The sequence below is a fragment of the Sapajus apella genome, unplaced genomic scaffold (assembly GCF_009761245.1).
Source record: "Sapajus apella isolate SASKATOON/1434 unplaced genomic scaffold, GSC_monkey_1.0 scaffold27, whole genome shotgun sequence".
Classification (NCBI taxonomy): Eukaryota; Metazoa; Chordata; class Mammalia; order Primates; family Cebidae; genus Sapajus; species Sapajus apella.
Window position 1 is genome coordinate 17,891,447 of NW_022436967.1, and position 25,669 is coordinate 17,917,115.

General features: G+C 36.5%; 1 protein-coding gene across 2 annotated transcripts in view; it reads left to right on the plus strand.

Annotated features, from left to right (window-relative positions):
* The window catches only part of TNIP3 (TNFAIP3 interacting protein 3), a 110,414-nt gene extending 86,123 nt beyond the window's left edge, over window positions 1–24,291 (plus strand). For both annotated transcript variants that reach the window (XM_032292414.1, XM_032292415.1), the window contains exons 9-14: window positions 3,768–3,884; window positions 7,022–7,147; window positions 11,481–11,531; window positions 12,375–12,473; window positions 15,593–15,653; window positions 23,279–24,291. In XM_032292414.1, the coding sequence (XP_032148305.1) occupies window positions 3,768–3,884; window positions 7,022–7,147; window positions 11,481–11,531; window positions 12,375–12,473; window positions 15,593–15,653; window positions 23,279–23,310 (486 nt within the window). In that variant the 3' untranslated portion in view covers window positions 23,311–24,291. The remainder of the gene's footprint in view (window positions 1–3,767; window positions 3,885–7,021; window positions 7,148–11,480; window positions 11,532–12,374; window positions 12,474–15,592; window positions 15,654–23,278) is intronic.
* Window positions 24,292–25,669: the final 1,378 nt, after the last annotated feature.

A 25,669-nucleotide genomic window follows, 5' to 3' on the forward strand; every position in this document is an offset into this window, starting at 1 on the left:
GTGTGTGTGTGTGTGTGTGTGTGTGTGTGTGTGTGTGTGTGTGTGTGGTTTTATGGACTAGTTGCTTCATATTCTGGAGGAAGGGGTCACTAACTATTTCAGGAAAAATAAGCCTATACTGTTGACTTTTCCAAGAGCCAACCGTTATGTGGAACATGGTTGAGTTGAGATATGCATTTCTCAACTAAAAGCAACAGAAATTGTCTTCTGAAACAAGAGTAGGTGATTGGACTTGAAATAGGTGCTCAACTCTTGTATTTTGGACCACATGCTTGTGGTTGGAGTTAACTGGTGTTCAGAGATGTCATTTAAAGAGTCTCAAAGTATTAAGTATGTGCCTGCACATTTGATAGAATGCTTTGCAAATGTGATTCTGTAGTAGATCTGTTTGTAGGACAAGTTATTCTTCAGGAGAAAATGGGAAGGTGAGGATAAACTTCACAAACAATATGCTTTATCCTCTGAAGAGAAAAACCATGCTCAGACATACAAATGCAGGGCAAAATCTATTGTTTCCCTTTTTTTCTCTGCCAGAAAATGTTGCACAAATGCATTAGAGGAACTATGAATAACTGAGAATATATTTAAAATCCCTCCCATTATTGATGCCATATTGCAAGTTTTCTTACGTTATCGAGTTCATTTCCCTAAATGTAGACACAAAGATATAAACCTTGTAGATGTTAGAACAGCCAAAACTCTGTATTTTTGCTCATAACAATGTGCACTCTTCATGTTTGTGTATCTGTATTTATAGTTCACAGAAAATTATTTAAAGTTAGAAAAATATAATTTTTTCATAATTCTGGAGATTATATAATTTAATAATTCTATATAAAAATTTATATTTTTAAATTTTGTAATTTTATAATTATAAAATCTCAATGAGAAAAAATCATTTGAGTAAAATCAGATCTTGATACAAATGTCACCTCTCAAAGACAACTTTTCTGGCTATCCTAATTAAAATTATATACTATAAAACTGGTGTTTCCTGCTTTAACTTTTCCTTGGAATTTATTATTATCAAATATATATTTAATGTCTAACTTTTATGACCTTATTTGTTTTCTAGCTACTAATCTTGGTTGTAAGCTCCATGAGGGTGGGATTTTCATGCCAACTCCCCCATTAGGCATGAGAGGCACAGTGTCCAGGCCTATAGGACTCTTTGGGGCTCATATGTGTGTTTATGTTTAATTTCCCTTAAACTTAGAAGAAAAAATAAACTTTTGGGTTGAAACACATTTTCATATTTTATGCATCCATTTTTATAACAGTACATTTGTAAAATATCATTTTAACGTGTAGTTTTAGAGAGTGAGGGACTCAGGCAATGTCATACTGAGTTTTTTCTGTTTTGTTCACTGCTGTACCTTAAGTACCTAGAATAGGACCTTGCTCAGAGTAAGTTCTTAAATATTCACTGAATGAGTGAATGGATGAATTGATGAATTTAATTAGCTAGTGTATAATATGTTTGGTAGCCAATTCTGGACCAGGATTCATGCTTTAACAGGCATAATACATTACTTGTGGGTAATGAGGAAAAAAAACAAAATGATGCTTAAAGCCAGAAAAGATTTCATCCATATATATACCTTAAGCTGTCCCTTAAAAGTATAAAGTGATGAATTATGAAAGTAGATATTTGTCTTATTTAACATGGGTATTGGCACCTAATAAAATGTAAGATATTATTCTTCTTCTATGCTACAATGAATATTTTTCTTTTCCTTCTGACCATTGTGATAAATAGAAGTTACTCAAAATGTTGATATTGGTGGATAATTGTGCACACCATCCATCCCAGCATGGAATCCAGGGCCTACCCTCTATCTACAAGTTGAATGCCTGCTGTCCCATTTACTCAGCAAAACTTTGTAATATGTCAGCTTAGTAATTAACACACTGTTTTCAGAAGTTCACACAATTATGTGTACTCAATTCAATTTATTTGCTTTGAAGAAAATACCTAGGGGTTTTGTTTTTATCAGGCTCCTGAAGGGAAGCCAGATGTTTAACCAGAGTGAAAACAATTGCCTAAGGCTATTCAGCCTGTGCCACCCGTGGGCAAAATTGATTTGTCTGACATCTCGGTAGATCTGTTTAGTATATCTGTACTAATCGTAAATATTCTAGAATAGGTTATAGGTGTTTTATAGGTTATAGGTTATACGTGTTTTACAGGAAACCCCAAAATGGAATAAATGTCTATTAGACTCATCTTTCATTTATGACTCATTTCCAAAATGTCTAGGATCCTGAATAGTATGAAAAGTAGATTAGAAAATTCAAATAACAAGATCTACAAAAGTAGTCTATCCCTAGGTGTAGGATAAGGAACCAGCATATTCAATTGCCATAATCCATTTGGCTCACCCCACCCTAGATTCTCTCTACTACTATTCACAAATTGAAAAAAAAAATTGAACTATTCTGACACTTCCTAGAGATTAACACAAATTCTAACAAACCATAAATTATTAAACTACTTTTGTTATTTCTTTAAATTCTTCCTTCTTACAACTTCCTGAAAAAAAAAAAAGATATTTCTAACAGGATAAACAGTATGTGTATAATTCGAAGACATTCTATTAGGAAATTCCCAGTCTGTCCATGTACTCAAAACCACACATTTGCCTTTCTTTATCTACCTTTATGACCATATTAGTAATGCAGTGCAGTAAGTTACCATTAGTATCATCAAATGGACACTGTTGAAGTTACTAAAAAAATACAGAAGTAAATTCTTCTTAGATCTCTGAAAATGAACCTTTTCTATTTGTACAGAGGACTCTTGATAATGAGCAAGTAGTCATATTGTGGTGGCTGAGGCCACACCAAGGTGAGAAGTGTTCTGTCACAATATTTGGAAGTCATTTTTATTGAACTCATCATGAACGAAAGGTCTTCAAAATTGAGGCAATGTCTTTCGTACATTACCAAACATAATGTCGTGATATGACCATCATGAGGTAATGACAGAGGATGATAATCTTTCTGGTGAATATAGGTATTACTTCTTTCTTTTCTCTCCTCATGCCATGCTAAAACCATGAACTTATACTGGATGTCAGGAAAGTGGGGCACTCTCTTCACTCAGTAGTGAGTTAATGAACGTTTTAACAGAAAACAAATAGGACTGTGGCTAGGCCAGGGCAGAAGAGCAGCACAACAGAGCTAACAGATAGTGAATCTGCATGGACTCTCATTTCTGTGGATGTCCCTCTCTCCTGTTGGGGTTATGCCATCGTCGTATAGCAAAATATAACTCAAAACATCACATGGGACCAGCAGCACCAGCTTCTGAGAAATGCAAATTCTCAAACCATACCCTCCATCCTACTGATTCATAATCTCTGGGGATCAGTTCCAAGGGATGGGCATGTTTGCTACCTCTGAAGCTCCCTAATGCCTGATGATCATTGATAGGGTATATATCTGATTGAAGCAGATAATCTGGAGAAAGTCTATAGATATGAATTTTGTTTTCACAGTTGGTTGTGTGAAAGAGAGTCCAACATAAAAGCCTAAATAATAACGAGGATTGAATAACATAAGCATCATCATGGAGAAAAGACAGAGATACCAGAAAAAATATATATATGAGAAAATCAGAAAAAAGAAAGTTACTCGGTTATGCAAACAGCATTAAACATGAAATGCTTCTTTGTGGGTGCATTTGAGATGATTGCAACAATTACAAAAGAATTCATTTCATGTGGTAAAGCTTATATCAACAGTGTACTTATCTTATAACATAGGCTCTTCAGGATGCCTTGAATATCAAGTGTTCATTTTCCAAGGACTGTTTGAGGAAGTCTCAGGTGGAATTCTGCCATGAGGAGATGATAACAGAAATGGAAGTTCTGAAGCAGCAGGTGAGCAGCTGGAAGTGTCATGGTCCTGTGGAGAGCATACTGCCCATTGTTTATGCTTCTTTGGGCATTTTTAGATGTCTTGCTGCTAGAAATATGTCAAAGGTTTCTGCACTTATTTTAATTAGAATTATCTAATTTTCAAGCTTGATAGAAAGAATATAGATCAGCTAGTTTCGTCCCACTTTTTAGAACGAAGAGAACTGATTTTCAGATGAATTAAATGGCTTACGCACGTTCACACAGTTAAAAGAGAGGCATACCAATTAACCTTTGGGTGAGGTTCTATTAGCACTGGGGCTAGATAGTTTCATGTAGACATGATTTATTTTAAGAATGCTATTAATACCAACTCTGGACCTTTTCAGAAAATGGTAGCAACTGAGTGGTGAAAAGCCTCTGGGCCTTTGTACAATAAGAGTAGTTTTTTTGTTTCTGTTCTTGTTTATTTTTATTTATTTTTGAGATGGAGTCTTGCGCTGTCACCAGGCTGGAGTGCAGTGTTGCGATCTCGGCTCACTGCAACCTCCATTCATCTCCTGGGTTCAAGCGATTCTCCTTCCTCAGCCTTCCCAGTAGCTGGGACTACAGGCGTGTACCACCTTGTCCAGCTAACTTTTGTACTTTTAGTAGAGACAGGGTTTCACCATCCTGGTCAGGATGGCCAGGATGGTCTCTTGACCTTGTGACCCATGCATCTTGGCCTCCCAAAGTGCTTGGATTACAGTTGTGAGCCACCACACCTGGCCAATAAGAGCAGTTTTAAAGAGAATACTTTGAACTGATTATAATCACAAAGAGCGAGGTCTGCTCAGCTAGTCCTGTGTATGGATGGCATCACTTAGCAATTCACTGATGCACAACAGCATTTTCCTCTCCACTCACCTAACCTCACTCACTATTGCCAAGCAGACAGCGAGAGTAAGGATGCCCTTTTTACAACTTCTTCATGCATCTATTGGCAGCATAGTGCTTCGGAGATAAAGCACTGCTTAAACTACTTTTGTCTAATTTAATCAATCTGCTGGAATTCACTTAGCTGAAGGGCCAACCAGGCATATCATGTCTCTTTTTATGTTAGAGGTTAAATAAACTAATGTAGAGAGAAATCTGGAATGGTTCGTGGCAATAATGATAAATATAGGATACATAAAGGAATCTCAATCCCTGAGGCACACACTGTCAGTAACATATTAGAATTGGGAGAGAGGGTGTCATAGAACAAAGGGCTGGAAAGCATTATTTTTCTGATGTCCCTGGGTATGATTTGCTGACTGTTTTGCTCTGAGCAAGCACTAATTACAACATGGAAAAATTGAGCAATTGTGTTATTGTTGTTTATTGTTAATATTTCATATGAAGTATGCTGTGAATAGATCTAAAAATTTTATAGCATTTGATCGTGAAGTTGGACTTCCTCTTCTGTCAATTTTACTTGAGTAATCTGCTTCATTACATTCAGGGTAAAATGCATAGCTGAAAAATAAACCCATGGAGAGAACGAGGGTAATATGCACACTATTAAAACCCTGTCAAATTCTCAGCCACTAAAGTACTGTTGGTGCTAGCCAGGATTTCTTCAGAAGACAAAGTACTGCTTATGTTCAAACACTAGACATCTTTGGAACTCACATATAAGGTACACCACATGCAAGAGTCACTTTTACACACACAGTTTATAGTAATGGTTTGGTTCATATTTGTTACAGTGACAGGTATTCCTTTTTCATAATCCCTGTGGGAAGACCAAAATCCTTCTCCGTAGTTTTGTAGTGTCTCTCTTGCTGACTTTCTCCATCAATAGTTTAACTGTGCACCTTTGTAATCAGGCACCCACAATCGTTACATCACCAAGTGCCACGTGAAACACTAAAAGGGTTTAAATGCACAAAGAAATTGAGTTAGAATCTTGGCCCCTACCTGACTAAAGTGATGATGCTGCCAGTGTTTAATTCTAATCAGATGGGTTCCTCCCACTTAAAATGCCTCTGGTAATTGTTTACAGAGCATTAGTTTAACTGTCTCTGGAACTGAATGTCAGTTCTCAACCAAAAAGATCATCAAAATATCAGTGTGGCAGGATGTAGTTTCCTTTTAATGTTTCTGGTGAATAAAGCCATAAAAATGTAATGTGTATATCTGCATATGTGTAATGTCTATACAAAATGTTTAATTTCTTCCCTTGCACACTTTGTTCTATTGCTGTCGACTTAGAACAATAAAATTGATAAACCTCTAGTTAAAATATGTTGCACTGGTAGTGATGAAAGTGTAATGTGTATTAGTTTTAATAGATAAAAATCCAACTACTAGGTTCCAATATAAGTATTAATTTAAATCAGTCTTAGAGGAATGTTTTTGCTTCATTCTCTAAGTTTTATTTGTTTTCATAGCCTTATATGCCAGTCTCCTAGCCATCAGTCAACACTGTCTGTTAAAAACAAAAGCAATAATTAAACCTGTTTTGTTTTTAGTTTGGTCACTTTTCTGGAATATTTGGAGTGCCTCTCAAGAGGTGTTCCACTCAAATATTACTATCATTTATGATATTCACCCAAAATAACTTATAAAGGTAAAATTTGTGAATGCCTTTTAACAATCATGCTTTGCTTTCCACATACATAAGAGTTTCATTTCTATTTTGCATTCAACGTATAATGTATGTCTGGAAACTTGGGTATGTCAGTACGTTGTGGCATCACCTAACAGCTATTGTCAGTAAATTGTCTTTTAGATGTGCAAGTAGTACTCATACATCAAAGCTTTTGTGTTCAGGATGGATGGCTTGCTGAAAAACAGTGACACTGAACACTAGTTGGGAGAGTTCTTTACAATAATGGAGTAGGCAGAGGAATAATGAGTGATGAGATTCTTTCAAAATACACATGTTGTTACTTTACTGCTGAATTCCTGATACAGGCTCAAGGAGGAAAGAGTTGAGAACTGCCGCTATAAACAAAGTGAAAGATAGAATTACAGTCACATACATTTCTCCAACCCATCGTGAAAGATATATTCGTGAATAGAGGGTAGGAATGCCTCAAATTTTTGGAAAGGTCCATAAAGCACCTTTTCTGAAGTCATTTAGATGGCTTAAGAGAAAAGGAAGCTAACAGTAACAGCAAGTTAATTTTTCTTAGGTGCAAATATACGAAGAAGACTTCAAAAAGGAACGATCAGATCGAGAGAGACTTAATCAAGAGAAAGAGGAGCTCCAGCAAATTAATGAAACTTCCCAATCCCAGCTGAACAGGCTGAATTCCCAGGTACAAGTCAAAACAAAATCATCTTTGCCAGCATGTTGTAATTTTTTTTTTATTTAAAAAATTCAAGACTTTTTGACTCCTGTTAATTGACATTGAATTTTTTTGAAAGGTCAGCACCTGGGATGAAGTCATTTTTAAACAATCTTGTAAAGAGATGAAAATGACTGGAAATTTCTTTTGACTTAAGTATATTAAGGAATTACCCAAGAAATTGGATTCCAAAGTCTTTTATAAAATACAATCCTTTTGATCTTTTTCTCGTAATATTTATCTTGTTAGCATGGGATTTGAACTACCTCGTACTCAAATAAAGTGCAGTAGTTTTAAAAATTCTTGTCATTTTCTTTGAAGGGCTATGTTGGAATGTTCCTGTCTGCCAAAAACATACAGATTTCTAAATGTCACTTACATGTGAGACAGAGGATTTTTTTGAGTGGTTCCCAGATGTAATGTAACTGGAGTACTTTCAAGGAAGCCAGATAATGGTCACCAGTTTATTAAAATAGAATATGTTAAATGTAAGCATACTAAATGTAATTGAATATGTTAAAGTAGACTCAGGAAGTTGCCACAATGGGCAAATAGTGATGTTAATGAAGGAAAATGTAGCTCACATAATTTTGCCTTAAAAAACAAAACAAACTGCAACATTTATTGATCTTATAAAATACCGCATTGCTTATTTTTTTTTTTTTGCTAAAGAGAGAGAATCGTGCTCTGTCTCCCAGGCTGGAGTGCAGTAGTGCGATCTTGGTTCATTGCAACCCCTGCCTCCTGGGTTCAATCGATTCTCCTGACTTAGCCTCCCGAGCAGCTGGGACTACAGGCACATGCCACCATACCCAGCTAATTTTTGTATTTTTAGTAGAAACATGATTTCACCATATAGACCAGGCTGGTCTCGAACTCCTAACCTCGTGATCCACCCACCTCTGCCTCCCAATGTGCTAAGAGTACAGGCGTGAGCCACTGCACCTGGGCAATGCTTTTAAATAAATAGGAAATTGTTATGGGAACGCTGTGGCAGCTCTTAGCTTCAAGATACTTAGTCATAGAAAAAAATTTTAAACAGTTATTCATCATTTTCTTCCAAAAACATAGTGGATCGTATTAAATTTTATTTTATCTCTGATTTTTAAAGATTAACTTGAAATTGCTAATTTTATATGAAAAAAATATTTTGTAGAACCATTTTCTCTGTAAGAAACTAGAAAAAACAAAATAGTAGCAAGCAAATCAAATAATTTTATGAAAGTAATTCAGGCAACTTAACAAAAAATTCGTACAATAGGTAAGACAATATTCTGATTAATCTTGGTTAAAAAAAAAAATTTCTTTTCATTTTATTTGTTATATGCCCAGCTACCCTAGTTTTTTAAGTTGTCACTGTACAAATTGTTTTACTTGCTGCCAGCAAAACAGCAAGTAAAACAATTTTAATTTTAAAACAATTTTTTAAAAATAAAAAATTATTTTATATATGATAAATTATATATAACTAAATAATTTTATTTATTCTACTATATTAAGATTGGTAATAGATTAGCAATGTCCTTGCCTTTGCAGAAATTTTAGTCTGATCAGGAACATATATCTTTCTATTTAATGTTATATACTATGATCTACAAGTTCTTTCTTGTGTCACCTGTAAAGTTGATTGGTATCAACAAAATAAATGCATTTTTTAAATATAGTATGGTGTAATTGTGCCTAGAGCCTAAAGGATAATCTTAATGATATCTAAACTGACAGCTTAAAACTATGAAATTTTTTCTTTAAAATAATGAAAGCCCAATCATTTTCTCTAAAGTCTCATTTATTCAGTAGGAGAATGATAGAATTCACTCAGAGATGTAGTAGATGGCTTGATGATCTATATTAAATGTACTAACAGCAGATTAAATGCTATGATATTTAAAAAAGAACTCACATTACCTTAGTTGAATATATTATTTGTTGTTCAAGTGGACTTTTAGAGAAATTTTTAGGTTAAATCATTCTGTCATGAGTTGCTTTCTTACCAGAATGTATTCATTCTGTCACTGAGGATGTGTTAAGCCAGTGACAATGGTAAAATAAGTAATGTGGTAAAGTGAAAGATACTTAGGGTACTTAGAAATAGGAGGAATTTAGGGGAAAAAGACTTGGTGTTGCTGTCTGCTCTAATACCCCATCGGTGGTAACCCTGAACAACTTATTTAACTTTTCTATGCTTCCCTTTCTTCGTCTGTAAAATGACAAAGTTGAACTAAATGATCTCTAAAATGTTTCTTACTACTCTAAAACCTCTCTCTCTCAATAAGTTATCTAATCTCTTTTAGTATACCTGCCTGTAAAATATAGATAATGAAATTTACCTTATGACTTCACAAAGTTTTTCTCAATGTTAAGTGAAAAAAAGAAAAAAGAAGGCCAGGCATGGTGGCTCACATTTGTAATCCCAGCATTTTGGGAGGCCGAGGCAGGCGGATCACCTGAGGTCAAGAGTCAAGACCAGCCTGGCCAGCATGGTGAAAACTTGTCTCTACTAAAAATAAAAAAATTAGTCTGGCATGGTTGCAGGCACCTGTAATCTCAGCTACTCAGGAGGCTGAGGCAAGAGAATCACTTGAACCTGGCAGGAGGAGGTTGTAGTGAGTCAAGACTGGGCTACTGCACTCCAGCGTGGGTGACAGAGCAGGATTCTGTCTCAAAAGAAAAGAAAAGAAAAAACAGAAAACCTTTTAAAAAACATTTAGCTCAAGTCAAGTCATGGCTCAGAGGTATTTTATAAATTATTTTAGTCTGTTGGAAGAGGGGGCATGTTTAATAGTTTCATTTAGTTGTATAATTAGCATGCTACTTTCAGTTCTTTGTAATCTAATTTTGATGCTTTCTTTTTGCAAGGCATTCTGCTATATGCTGTGAGAAAATGAAAACTGTTCTTGCTATTAAAGAACTCACAATATAGTAAAAGATACATGTACTGTCTATCCTCATCACTTGCAAATTCTGCATATGTGAATTTCCCTACTCACTAAAATTCATTTGTCAACCCCAATCAATACTTGTGGTGCTCTGTGGTATATCCTTATATATGAGCAGAGCAGCGAAGCTGTTACCTCATATACACACATTCATCGTGTCCTTTTTGTGGTCTATTTCGTGCCATGTTTGCTGCATTTTTGTGCTTTTCTTTAGTGATTTCATGGTTTAGAATGGCCCTCACGTATATGACGACATGTTCTCTAGTATTCCTAAGCACGAGAAGGCTGTGATGTGCTTTACAGAGAAAATATGTGTTAGAGAAGCTTCATTAAGGCGTGTTATAGTACTCTTGACCATGAGTTCAGTGTTAATAAATCAACAATACATATTAAATAAGTTGTTTTTAATTGGAAACACACGTGAAACAAGGTATGTATTTCTCCATTGACACAAATGTTGTGACAAGAGGCCAGCAGTCGCTTAACCCTACATTTCTCCTAGTAGCAGTGGTCCAATATTCACTAATTCAGTGTCTGTGGCAACTTTATGGAATATGACTACCACAAGTAGCAAGAATTGCCTGTAAATAGTGCACGTCTAAAAACTCACACAGTAAATGTACAACACTATATGAGAGGACAGAATAATTCTGATGAGTGGGACTTGGAAAAGTGTCATTCAGGAGGGAATATTTGACCATGCCTTATGGGAAGGTGGGCCATGGGGTATGGGAATGGGAATGACAATGATGTGATTAAATAGCTAAAGAAAACCCAGCTTTCTCTAAGTGTGTCTTATGTTAAGGAAACCCAGGGTACGTATGAGGCTGGGGCTTAAGTAGTGAGAATCCGTAGAATATAGCAGTGTGACTTTGAGCAAGTTACTCACCATCTTATGTCTTAGTGTTCTCACCTATAAAATTGAGATAATATTAAGTATCACATAGAGGGATTGGGAGGATTCAGTGAGTTATTGTATGCAAAGGATTTAGATCAGTTCCTGACATGGATTAAGTACATATATGTTCTAAAATTTATTGTGCAGCCTTTGAATGTCAGGTTGACAATTCCAGTGTCATTCAGTAAGCAATGAAAATTGTTTCTATATCTATATCTAAATAGATCTACCTAAAACAGAATTGTAATGGCCTCAAAACACTGGAATAACAATTTAAAACTATCAAATTTTCCAAACTTCCTTTCAGAATTTTAAGATAGAATCAGTGCATATCTGGAAAAACTAAGCTGTGATTGTTTTTGTTGCTATTGCTGCTGTCAATGCCTCACACTTGAATAGGGCAAGAGCGGCTATGGAAATAATGATTTGAACTTGTCTTGATTAACAAATGCCTTCGTTTTGTCTTTAGATAAAAGCTTGTCAGATGGAGAAAGAAAAACTAGAAAAGCGATTAAGACAGGTATGTTGAGCCAGTTTTCACCCATGCATTCATTCCCATGTACAGCATTTCTCTTTGTCCCGATTCAAGACATATTCAAGCTCTGCTACAGGTGGCCTGCAACAACCCATGCTTTTCATTACTGGCGAAACCATCAATGGATAGTCATGCTTAGGCACCACCAAGGCCTTTGAACCCTAACACTCATAAAAACCATATGCTTTATAGAACATGTTACCAGTAGCACAAAACTTTGTGCTCCTTAGACCCACCTGGGAAATATATTTTGTTGTTATTTCATGCAATGGCTCACATAATTAACAGCAGAAAACTAAATCAAATACTGCCTCTTTTGAAAAAATAACATGTCTCCTGGAGCACTGAAGCATTCTATCCCATGGGTTCTCTAGTAGCCTTAAAGAATGAATATTATTTGTCTTAATTCCCAATTTTCTTTCTGGGCTTTAGTTTTCTCTGGCTTCAATTTAAGAAAATCTATTTTATGACTCAATGGATAGACTATCTTCATTGAGGACCCTCAGTAAAGATAACTTAAAAACATAAAGTTAACTCTATATACTTTTCAAGTGTGTCCAATTTCTTCAAAATGGAGAAATGATTATAATTTCACCTTGGATAAAACTTGACCTTGGTGAGCCTCATCTGCACCAGTCCTGAGTCTAGACAGTGCTTGGGCACCACCAAGGCCTTTCAACCTGTTTACATGTTTACTCCTTTTAGTTATAATTATGCCAGATTAGGGTGACCCTTAAGATTGAAACCAAGCTTTTTGTATAAAGAAATGTCAGTGCAACTCCCCAGTCTCCCCAACTGGCAGTTAACTGACAGCTTTGTTCTCCTCAGATGTATTTCTCAACCTGTAACTGCGGCTTGGTTTTCCACCTGCAAGATCCATGGGTACCAACCAGCCCTGGGGCTGTGCAGAAGCAACAGGAGCACCCAGTAAGTAAAAGTGCATTTGGAATAAGTGCTTAGTGTATTGTTTTGGTAGAAACTATGTGCATCTCTGAAATTTAAGCACATTATTTTATCTACAGCAAGAGCCTGTTTTCTCTTGGCCTCTAACTTGCAAAGTTGGAGTGGTCAACTTACACTAGAATTATCTTTGGGACACTGAATCCACAGGACACATATATATGAATAAATTAACTGAAAGGTATCAAATTGGGCTATAATTCCTTGAACAACATATAACATTTTAGATGGGTCATTTTCAATTGGCATACCTCATTCTACCCCAAGGACATTTTATGTATAGAGGAAAGTGGATATGGCAAATCAAAAAAGAATGAGATGCTTTTTTTCAGATGTAAATTTATACTGAACTACCATGGATATTGCTACATATGTGCAAAACAGTTTTTGGCATTTTCTAATTGAAAGCATTTTCTTAAAGGATCCAAGAAAAAGTGACCCACTTAAGTTGTTCTTCATGGCTGTGTCTTCCCAGACAAAATGAAATGCACAGCTGAGCAATTATTTGTGAGGGGAATTGATTTGGACAGTCAACCTGAATAAATCAGACCCAAAGCAGCCTTCCTTTTCTTCTCAATAGTGTATTCCACCCACCCTCCTCTACCCCCTATTTTGCCAACATAGATAGAACTTTTTTGTATGAAAAAAACATGCATTTTTCTGCATTTTTGATTTATCCAGACAAATCCCCCTACCCTTTAGGTTTGATTAATTGTGTTTCTCATGGTGCAAAAAATCTAAGATCTTTAACTGGGATTTTCCTAGCAGAATGCTTACAGAGAGCACAATTCTCTTGACTTCCTGAAAGCTTTCATACTTTTGTTTGAGTGTGACTCAAAGCCCTTTTCCCAAGGGAGGAGATAATGACTCTTTGGGTGGCAGAAGGATGTGAGGATTTAATGAGCATCTCTTATTTGACCCTGGTATGACACAGCACACTGCTGAGAATTGGGGTCTTTTTGTGTTGTTGCTGGTTGCTAGTTTTGTCTGCTCTCCCTCTCCTATTTTTTTTTTTTTTATTTACCTGTTTGCTTACTTTTAAGTTTTTATCAATAACATTAAAAAATTTTTTTTTCAAGAATGTGGAAGTCAACTCAGATTGTGAGAAACATAAAGAGAAATTTACTGGAGGAGTGAATTATCATATAGCAGTTGGCTTCTACAAGTTGGGGGGTTGGAGATATATTCTTATGAGAGGTTAACTGCAGAACCAATCAGTCATTCAAATTTACCTAGGAGTACAAATGATTGTTTCAGTCAAATCTTTATTAATGGAAAGAAAGAAGGAATTCACCTACTACAGCTCCTTAAACATTCCCTGTCAATTAAAAAAGGTAAGACAGTCCAGATCACATAACATTGTTACCAAGTAAAGGCCTATATTTGGAAAAGGACTCTAAGCCATGTAGAATGGCCTACATTTTCCAGCAGAATTCAGGTGAAAAAAATCTCAGCATAACAGTAGAATTTACAACCAAATCCTCAAAGTTACTTTAAAAATAATATTTCACTGGGTGCAATGGCTCATGCCTGTAATACTAGCACTTTGGGAGGCCAAGGCAGGTGAATCACAAAGTCAGGAGTTCGAGACTAGCCTGACAAACATGGTGAAACCCCATCTCTACTAAAAATACAAAAATTAGCTAGGAGTGATAGTGCGTGCCTATAATCCCAGCTACCCAGGAGGCTGAGGTAGGAGAATAGCTTGAACCTGGGAGGCGGAGGTTGCAATGAGCCGAGATCACACCACTGCACTGCAGCCTGGGCAACAGAGCAAGGCTACGTCTCAAATAAAATAAAATAAAAATAATATTTCATGTTTCTTGCCTATATTGAAGGCTGAATTAAGTCACAGGCAATAGTGTTAGTAACATTACAGGATATTTACCTTCTTTTGGCAACCCTCCTGGAATATAAAACTGAGGCTCATGTCACTTATCCTACGTGTTATTTGAGACATATAAAAATAAACCGAAGATAAAAAACAGAGGTGATCTCATTTCCTCTTCTAGTTTTTTCATGGGCCAGAGGAGCCAAAAGCCTAGGTGTGTAGACTGGGGGTACACTGGGGTCAAACTGTACTAAAACCAGTATTTCTCAGGGTCTTGTTGATTAAGTGAACTTTCCGGGCTACTTCTAGTGACTTGTAAATGGTCCCTGTCGGCTCATGTTAGAAAAATTTTCCTCAAGTTATTTTTAGGAGATAACTGAATTATAGAACAAAAAAAATCTATATTCTCTGTGTCTTGTGGAGAAGTAGGAGACAGGGGTGAGCATTCAGAGCAGAAAGACAGACGTGCTTTATTGGCAGGTAAAGCTGAGATTGCTGTATTCCTGGGGGTTGAGTACAGAGGTGCTGGCCTTGGAGCGATCTTGAAAATTTAGGCATATGGGTTTATTATTTATTCAATGCCATTTGTTCGACATTCAATATCTAGTTGTTCTTAACTGGTGTAAACCTAGGAGAAAATTCCAAGAGAAAAATCTAATCTCTGTAGACTAAACTATGTGAGCTATTTAGAGCATAGGTTCTGCTGAATTGGTTCTTCGGAATAGCAAAAAGGGAAAGTTTTGCCCTTCTTCAGCATCCTGAACTTCTATCAATGCCACATCCCCATTTAAGAGCTTAGATTTCTTCCTTAAACCATTAGAAAACTTGTATTAAACTTTTTTTTTTTTCCTGGGCTTCTCATTGCTTCTAGTGTGAGGGTCTCAAAAAGAGTATTTGTTGATGGTAAGTTGCTTTGTTTTATTGATGGGCTGTAGTAAGTTTTACAAGTGTTTATACTTCTGCAGATATTCAAAACACATCTGTTTTAAAAAAGAAAGAAAGAAAGAAAACATGTCACAACCTCAAAGTAGAAATTCTGGCCAAACACAGAGTGGATTTAAGAGGGGGTAGAGAGAGATGATGGCAGTGAGTGGGGGGTGAGCAGGATGAATGAGGTTTGCAATAGGCTTGGATAGAAATTACTTTTGTGTTGCTTGCTTAATAAAAACCACATAGCCTAATTGTATTTTTGACGTGCCACTATGTTTGGTTTGAAGTCTATATTGCTATAATAATGTTTTATTGTTCCACACAGCCAGACTATCAGTGGTATGCTCTTGACCAGCTTCCGCCAGATGTACAACACAAGGCAAATGGTAAGACCACAGCTGTATTGAGCATTCTTTCATGTTTACATCTTAATGGGACCTTTCTGGGATGTTTACTCAATATACATTCATTCGTACTTGGGAGGACTTACTATAAAGTTGTATTACATACATAATTTTAATTTGATGCACCTGGGGTGCATTGAACTCCTTAAGACAAAGAAAATGTGCAAATGCAGAAATGCATGAACCTCAATTCTGGCTTCTGTTCCTTTTACAGTCTCAGAGTCAGAATTCCATCCGGGATTAGAAACGAAAACCGTAAGCAGAGCTGTATTATAACAACAACAAAGCTCTGCAATTGTACTACAAAGCACAGACGCACACCCACTATTCCAGGTTGAGTTCGCTAGACAGATGTTTTAAATGTCACTGGCAGACAGACAGAGGAAACCAAAGGCTCAGAACTGTGTTCCCTTATGACTAAATGTCAGACTACAAGGCAGAGCTCTTAGTTTAGGCCAGGGTTGCCCACACGCCCACCTCAAAGTATGCTGGGAAAAACTAAAGTCACTTATGAAGTACTCACAACTAAGAGTATTTTTTTAAATCTTATTTTTCATTGGTTTAACGTTTTTTCTTTCTAGAGTCTGCTTCTATGGTCTCGGGAGGCCACTCAGAAGCGGGCTGTATAAACTGAGCTATAATAAAAATCCCACTCCTAGTCTCATCACATATACATAATCAAAAGTTAGACATGTCTGCTACATGTTTAAAGTCTCATATAACACACACCTGGGACTCCAACTGGTTAATGTTCAGAGATTTGAATCTTTTTAAAAATTCTGAAGATGAGCTATAGTCTAATTTCAGGCCATTCTTGAAATTTGATCTCGTTTGAAGTCAGAGCTGAGATCATAGAAATCTAGTGTTTAATACAAGGAGTCTGTTATGGAGTGTAAACAGGGAGGCAGGGATATCACATGTAGTTTTGCAGGTTGTGAACTTTACAAGTTAATGGGCTCATTATGTGAATGGAGCCTGCTGACATTCTACAACACAATCTGGACAGTTGTACACAGCAGCACTAGGAGGGCCCAAGGCCATAGATTATAGCAGCATCATAGAAAATAATTATGAAATGTGAGAATGCCACAATAAAATGTCCAGGTATTTATCAAAACACTATAGGACTGTTTTTTCTTTGCTGTCTTCTACAAATATAATCAGTGGTTTTAATGAGGTTCTTGAGTTCCAACCATGATGGAGTTATTTTATTAGAAAGGCATACCGTTAACCAGAATGAGTGTTGCATAACATCTTCAATTTTAAAAACTATTATTGTATAATAGCAGAATTACTACCCAATTATAATTTTCCATTTTATATTGCTTTGAAATGACTATTAAAGATAGTTTCTTTCTCAATTGGAGTTTAATCACTAGGAAATACAATTACTTAGTACAGAATTTAATAATACCATAAAGTCCTTTGTATATATTGGATTCTTCCTGGACCAATATTACAGAAGCTAATGATTACATAAAATAGAAATAAATCGTGATGGCATTTAGAAACTAAATAGAATGTGCAATAATGAAATTTTGTAGTCAATATATGAGTCTTACTCATTTTTCTCTACCTAGGAAAAATGTAGTAAGCTTTGTGATGTATAAACATACCATGTAATTGTGTCTACAGATGTAAAACTGCAACAAAAGAATCTCTATGATGTAGCAACCTAAGTTTTGTTTTGTTTTCTGAGATAGTCTTACTCTGTCACTCAGGCTGGAGTAGTGCAGTGATGTGGTTAAAGCTTACTTTAGCCTTGAACTCCTAGGCTCAAGAAATCATCACACCTCAGCCCCATGAGTAGCTAGGGCTACAGGCATGAACCACCATGCCCAGTTAATTTTTATTTTTATTTTTGTATTTTTATTCAGATGGAGTCTTGCTCCATCCCCAGCCTGTTGCTCAGGCTGGGCTCAAACTCCTGGCTTCAAGTGATCCTCCCGCCTTGGGCTCTCAAAGGGCTGAAATTTCAGTTGTGAGCCACCACACCCAGCCTGTTTTCAAAGCGTTGTTTATTTTAATCTTCACAGTGCTATAACATTGTTTTGCACTATATTACACACCAGGAAACTGAGGCTTGAAGAATTTAAGTAACATGCCTAAATCACACAGTTAATAAAATTTAGCATGGGATTAGATGATTAAACATATAGGATTCTAAAACCTGTGTCTTCAATTACATAGTACAGTGCCCCTCTTACCGTACCCCTCTCATTTTATTAAAATTTTCTAAAATTATAGATATAAAAATGAGAATGGAGCTCTAACATAGATAATAATATGACTAGCATTTAACCCTCAATAATCTCATCTTCATATGAACTCACAACATGCTACTTATTTGACATTTAGAATATCACAAGTACCAGGCACAGTACTATATAAGATTAAATGTATAATAAATATGTTATGAACTAATCTGTGCATGGACAGCCCTAGTGGAACCTTACCAGGGGTATGCTGTCATTTGAAACCTATTTTTCTCCATAGCAACACAGCTCTGTGCTAACTATGGCTGGCCTGTAGCAGGGAAGAGGGCTGATCATGGTTAGAGCACCACCAAAAAATTCCTTATTCAAAAATCTACCTGTTTGGGCTTCCTATGGCTCCTTTACTAGCTTCCACAGATGATGTATTTCATAGCTCAAGCCACGTCATAAGAGTTGGCAAGAACTCTGAAATCACTTTTGTCACAAATGATGTATATGTCATTATTTAATTTAACTAGTGGTTTTTGCTGCTTTGGGATTTATTTAATTAAAAACGTCCTTTTAATCTGTTGGTGAAACTGAATTGCTCAGAATTCTCATAAAATAATTTTGTGGTATTGATGATTAAGAAATCATTGGTTTAAGGCCAGGCATGGTGGCGCATGCCTATAATCCCAAATTTTTGGGAGGCCAAGGCAGGCAGATTTCTTGAGCCCAGGAATTCAAGACCGGCCTGGGCAACATGGTAAAACCGTCTCTACAAAAAATACAAAAATTAGCCAGGCATAGTGGCATCTGCCTATAGTCTCAGTTACTTGGGAGGCTGAGGTAGGAGGATGGCATGAGCCCAGGAGGCTGAGGTTGTAATAAGCCAAAATCACTCTACTGTGCTCAAGCCTGGGTGACAGAGCAAGGCTCTATCTCAAAAAAAAAAAAAAAAAAAAAAAAAAAAAAAAAAAAAAAAAAGAAAAAAGAAAGAAAGAAAGAAAGAAAGAAAGAAAGAAAGAAAGAAAGAAAGAAAGAAAGAAAGAACTTCATACATTTTAAAAGATATGGCAGACAATGAGTGATTAAATTTAAATGTTACTACCAAATCCTCCTCTAACATTTCTGGGGCCTGGATCAAGAATAAGTGGAGAGCTACATTCTATATGTGTAAATCTTATGAATCAACTGTTGGAGTACATCCTCCTACCTTGATAAACATGCATGGAAAACCAAAATACAATTTACAATGCTCAGATTCAAAACCAGTCTGTGACAGGACATGGTGGCACAGAGAGACCTAAGCCCTGGCCTGCCTGGGACCCTCCACTTTCTCTCCCCACCTTCCCACCATAAGGACTCTTGAGTGCAGACTTGAAGACCACCCAGCTGGCACATCCCAACCTTGTCCATCCACCCCTCACCACTCTACAAACAGCACTCTTTTGCCAGCCTTCAGGCTGGAAAGAGGACCACATGAGTCTTGGAAGCAGGCCCAGAATCACTTGGGCAGTGACTTTGGGGGTGTGCGTTTGGGTGCCAGGACCTCGTTCTGGAGGAAGGGTTGCTCACACTGTAAGGAAGGGTATGGCTGGACGAGGGCCAGAGCAGAGTCCTCCATAATGTAGGGGTCCCAATGAAGGGTTTCCTGACTAGGGACTGAGGGTGGTAGGTGATGAGTTCCATGTCACACAGCTTTCCAGTCAACTCATTTCCAGCTTTGCTCTCAGTTACTCTCTGTGGTTATTTTAGAATGCTTTGAAGACACATTGAAAATCAACCTTTCTTTCCAAAACTAAAGATTTTAATTGAAGGGTTTTGAATGATTTCAAGACATGTGAGACTCGCTTTCTCTCTGCATAGCATTAAATAATGGTGTTTAAAATACACCGAAGTCCACAGATATTAATGTGTTACAATTTTTGTTTAAAAATGTGGTTTTACAGAGAACATTTTCATCTTGTTTCATCTGTTATCAGAATGAGTTGCAAAATGACTTCCATGTTTCTAGAACAATTATGGCATAACAGAGTTAGTGTAACCTTGAAAAACATGTTGTTTGCTTCTTCCTTTCCAAGATGTCAAAAAGCTATGGTTTCTGATCGCCTTGCATGTTAGTCACTTCTGTACATTCCAAATTTTTCACAGGGTGCAGAGTTAGGCTTTGTCTTATGAGCCAGAGCTGGATTCTTAATGTATCTAGAGAGGCATGAAATGTAGGCATGTGAAATTGTGCTGTGAAATTATTTCTTTACAATATAGAAGATCAAAGCCTAAATACTATAATTAGCTTTTACTAATGTCTAATAACAACCAATTAAATGAACACTGACAGAATGTGTCTCCTAGGATTGCCATAACAAAATACCACAAACTGGGTGGCTTAAAACAGAAAAACCTTTTTTTTCACAGCTCTGGAGGTTAGATATCCAAAAATCAAGGTGTTGGCAGGTCAAGCTCCCTCCAAATCCTCTAGGGGAGGAGACTTCCTTGCCTCTTTTAGCTTCTGGTAGCTCCAGGTATTCCTTGACCAGTGGCAGCATCACTGCCATCTCTGCCTCAGTCTTCACATGCCCATCTTCCTTCTGTGTCCAAATTTTCCTTTTCTTTCACGTACATCAGTCATAGTTGATTAAAGCCCATTTTAATCCAGTATGACCCCTTCTTAACCTGATTACAGGTTTAAGATGTAATCAGACTTCCAAAAAAAGCCTACATTCACAGGTTCCAGGATTTAGGGCAAAAATACATCTTTTGAGGGGGAGACAATTCAACTCATAACACCAGCCATATGCCAGAAATTATTTTAGGTGCTTTATATCTATTACCTTATCACAACTTTATGGCACTGTTATGAAACAGTACTAATGTCCTTGATTCATAAGTGTGAAAACTGAGGCACAGAGAAATAATGTAACTCTTCCAAGTCCATACAACTAGTTATTGACAAGGACATAGGCAAGCTCAGGCAGTCTGACTCCAAAGTCCAAATTGTAATCACTAAGAAATATGAACTATTCTCAGCTATATATTAAGTAAAATATAATTGTATTATAGCTTGCAGGTACTTTATTAAAACACATTCTGATGGTGCTGTCCTAAAAGCCAATACTGTATCTTTATTTCTCAGTTTATGTCTTTTTATAACTGCCTTTATATCTTGGCATTACAGATAATTTTTATGTTAGCAAAATGGCTGGATTAGTTGAATTTTTTTCAAAATTCAACTTTATTCTTTCCTGTCACTATGAAAAAACAAAGAAACCCCTGTAAATAGTAAATGATACTTAAGAGATGTAATAAACAGAAGAAATTTAGAGACAGTGCTTAGTATAATTTTCAATACAGATGGATAAAGTATTAAGAATGTTTTTCTTTTATAAAATTCATTTCTTTCTTAACTATTTTCTGAGTGGTCAATACAGATGATTAATCGACATTTAGCAATTGATAATTTTATGCCTGTTTCTAATTATTTTTAATTGCAACAGAAATATTTTGTTATCCATATTAAAATACTATTAACATATAATGGTCAGCTTGTAAGGGAATATTAAATAAAATATAAAAGTCTGTATATAAATGAAAATACTGGTAGTAAATTTGTTTCCATTCAAACTTGGATTTTATAAGCAAATACTAAACAGATGATTGATAGATAGATAGATGATAGATAGATAGATAGATAGATAGATAGATAGATAGATAGATTGACAGATCCTAGACCAAAAACATTCACATAATAAGTCTAGAATAGCCACAATTCCACCAGATAAATAAAATTACAATCTTAAATGGAAGATAAAAATCTATTAGAAGGGAAACAATACATATATATATTGCATCCCAACTGGAAAGAACATTTTCTTCGTGAGTTTTCTTACTGGCCGTGCCTAACTGTGCACATCCTTAGAGGTGACTGGGCAAGTAGAGAGCAGAGCCAGCTCATCCTTTAGCCCATTACAACCACTTAGCCCATTTAGCCCTTAAGACCACCTGAGCTTCAGATTCAGCTAATCCTCGACGTAGAATAAAGACTGGGCCTCTGCCACCAATGTCTCTGGGCTGTATTCAGATCACTTCAGCATCATGCTGTTTAACCTGAACTCTTGTGAACACAAAGGCACAGAAAGTAACATTAATAAATAATCAAGTACACAGTTTGTGAGTGGAGTTCTTCACCAGCCAACAAGGCAAAGCCAACTCTAGGACTGTAGGGACCCATGATTCCCTTGTGGAATTTCTCTTCTTCCCTTGTCATTGTAGCTGTGGAGCCAAGTCTTAGGACAGAAGTTTCCTCCCACCTTCACTGTACCTATAGGGGAATTCTGCCTTCCCTTCAAGAAACTAAAGACCTATCTTTGTTTTTGTTCAGATTTCCATTCTGCTGTGGATTATCCAATGGGCCACAGCCTCTCTCTATCTAAAGTACGAGGCTATTGATCCTTAATTCTATACCTGTTTCACAAGAGCACTGTATAAATTGCAAAGGAGTTAATTTTAAAATCCTTAAGATACCTAGGGAGAGGTATCATTAATGGATTAAATGTTAACTTCAGATTGTTTAGATCAATGAATTTATGCTTCAGGGTTCAAATTTATGATCTCAACATATTAGATACCTTTTTAACATAATGACCACAGTCTTCAGCAGCATAATTTTTCAGCCTGGAAAAGTAACTTATTATTTTCCTATTTGCTTTTTTGTTACCAAAATGTAAGTTTAGCATGTCTTTGGTATGCCAAATGCAGGGCAACAAGTACAAAACATTCAGTACATTTTTAAGTTATCACGAATAAGGATAACACTTTGTTTCTTGGCATTTCTATGATTAATTTTTCCTGTTGCCATGAGTAAACTTCTTTGACTTTGTCTTTCATATAGTATTCAGTTGTGGCATTCTATCCTGATCCTATTAAAATATTCCAGATTTTTCATATTGGTTTTCATTATACACCAACAAATCTTTCTATATATTTTCTATAGCTTTGGCAATAATGTACCCAGTACCATATCTTAAAAGATCACATATGGCAAGTTATCTTTCTCTGGGGTAAGTACTGAACCTAATCTAAGTCATATATATGACTTACTTTCATATGCTCAAGGCACCAAAATGCCAGCAAGAATGAGAATTAGTATAGAACATTCCTCTTCAGGCATAATTAGAATGAGGCCACAACAGATTTCACAAAATGATAAGCATATGTCAATGCTTAAAATAATAACCCTCCATTTCCCACTCCTTGATTTCTCAGTGTAAACTTGTGGGAGCTCATGAATATAACATAACTCTTTTTTTTTTTTTTTTTGCTATCCTGGAATGTTATGTTAGCCTTAAGCCAGAAGAAGAGAAATGAAATGTTAATTTTTAACCTAAAACATTTTCCTACTGTTTTTTACAGATTTCTCCTCAGAAAAGAAAGTCAATCAGTAGAAGCACACACTAACAGAGAGGGACAACAGGCAAGAGGGGAGCCGTGGCTGAGGACCCTCTTTGTTTGTGCTGTGGCTTGTTTCTGCCCCAAGGGCACATCATCTATCGCGTTATTTGTGCCTAGTCATGTTTCCCTTTGGCATGCATACAGGAAAAGGCTTCTGACAGCTGAGATCCTGATCAAGTCTGAGGAGCCAGTTATTATACAACCAAATGCAACTTCTAGTTTCCTTGAAATGAGACTTGGCAGATGGATGATGCATGACTCTCTGAAACTCTCTTCAGCATATTGCTCTTGGATCCAAAAGATGATTTTGTGATTTAAGCAACTCAGTGTTTGGTGCAGGGATATTGTATGTTGATTTAAAGTGCGTGTGTGTGTGTGTGTGTGTGTGTGTGTGTGTGTGTGTTTCCTGGGGTAAAAATTTCTGCAGTTGTAAATTTTTAACATTGCTCCCATTCTTTTTCTACAGCCGCTTAGTTCTTTAGCCATTTGACTAGATATTGTTGACTTCAGTGAACCTAAACATAGAATTGAAAAAGTATATATACCTCTTTAAGTTAAATAAGTGGTTCAATCTGAATAAAACGGTACATTTGAAGCTATTCCTTAAACAGATCATTTCTTTAAGATGATGAGAAATTGTGAGCCTGCTTCACAGGAATTGATTATGAAAGATAAAGTCTTGGGCTGGGTGTGGTGGCTCATGCCTATAATCCCAGCACTTTGGGAGGCTAAGGTGGACAGATTGCTTGAGGCCAGAGTTCTAGACCAGCATGGTTAGCATGGTGAAACCCCATCTCTACTATAAAACTAGCCAGGATCATGGCACATGCCTATAATCTCAGCTACTTGGGAGGCTTGAGGTGGGAGGATCACTTGAACCCTGGAAGGTGGAGGTTGCAGTGAGATCGTCAATGCACTCCAGCCTGGGAAATGAAGTGAGAAAGACTTGGTCCCCCCCAACCCTCTACTCCACAGTATCCCCCACCCCTAAAAATGGAAGACAAAGTCCTGATGGGATTGTGATGACTATATGGTTATGCTGTGACTATGTATTTACAGAAGTATTTCAGACATAGGGATTTACACTTAAATCTGTTTTTCCTTCCTATGGATTTGAGTAATTATTAGTGAAAAACATAATTCTGACTTCTCAAGCCAATTAAAATGAAAATCGAATGTATTAAAATTTTATTGCAATTAAATCTTATAGTGATGTGACAGATCTCTAAAGATTAAGCAGATTTAGAAGTATTAAGTTTATCCATTCAATAAGAATTGTGCTAAGAATTCTGCCATGACTAACTTGAGATCCTCTCTCTCTATATATATATGTATAATCTCAGAAATGTGAGGTCCATGGATGTCTATGCTTCTAGAAGTAAACCTAAAGCAACTGCAAAGCTGAAAATGCAGTTGAAGAAAACAATCCAAACATACTGCTGAAATGATCCAGTTTCAACTTCCAAAAATTATGCTACTTTATTCCAGCTCAAACTATTATTATTCCAGTTTCTGGATACACTTGAAGCTCCATATAGTGGGAAGATGAAAGAACCTTAGGAAAATAAATATTTTCAGGTTCAGCCCTTTGCTACCCTAGAACATAATTCTTGAGAAAGAATTATCCTTTTCTTACATTAATTTTCTGAAGCTTGCTTTTGCTACTATTTATCAAAGAGACAAATCATTCCTGGGTATTCCTTCAGTATAAGTGAATTAGGAAAACATCAGTTGGCAAGTCAGCTGTTAACTGAAGTAATACCTATGAATGGAAACATTTTGGCATATTTCTAAATTTCCATTTCTTCAGATTAGTGAAAAAGTCATTGTAATGTCAATTTCTTGTGGTGGATTAAATTTGCCAACTGAGGCATGCCAACTGGAATGAAAACTGAAGGAACATCCAAGAAAGTACTCCTTGAGAGGCCAGGCCCAGGCCTATTCAGCAGCAGGAAATCGTGATTTAACTCTTCAGTCCAAAGTCATCCTCTTACTAATTAGCAAGTTGCCAAACCTTGGCAAGATTGTGGAAATGCTAATGTAATGGGAGAAAATCCAATTTAAGTGAGACCTAATTTAATTTGAACTCCAGCGGGGGACTACAAATGTGGAAAGAGGACCCCTTGCTCAGGGCAACTGCCATTCCCAGAAGACATTTCACAGAATTTCACAACCCTGGCCTAAGAGTGAGCCAGCCTCCCCGTGTCCCTCCACCCATACCATTTGTTTGGGGATTTTTCTGCCTCAACTCATTATAAGAGTTATACCCTCAGCTGTGACTCTTACTTTGTTATTAATAATACACAACTTGCGGAAATTGTGTGAGGGATAGCTATGTCCCTCTGAAAGGAG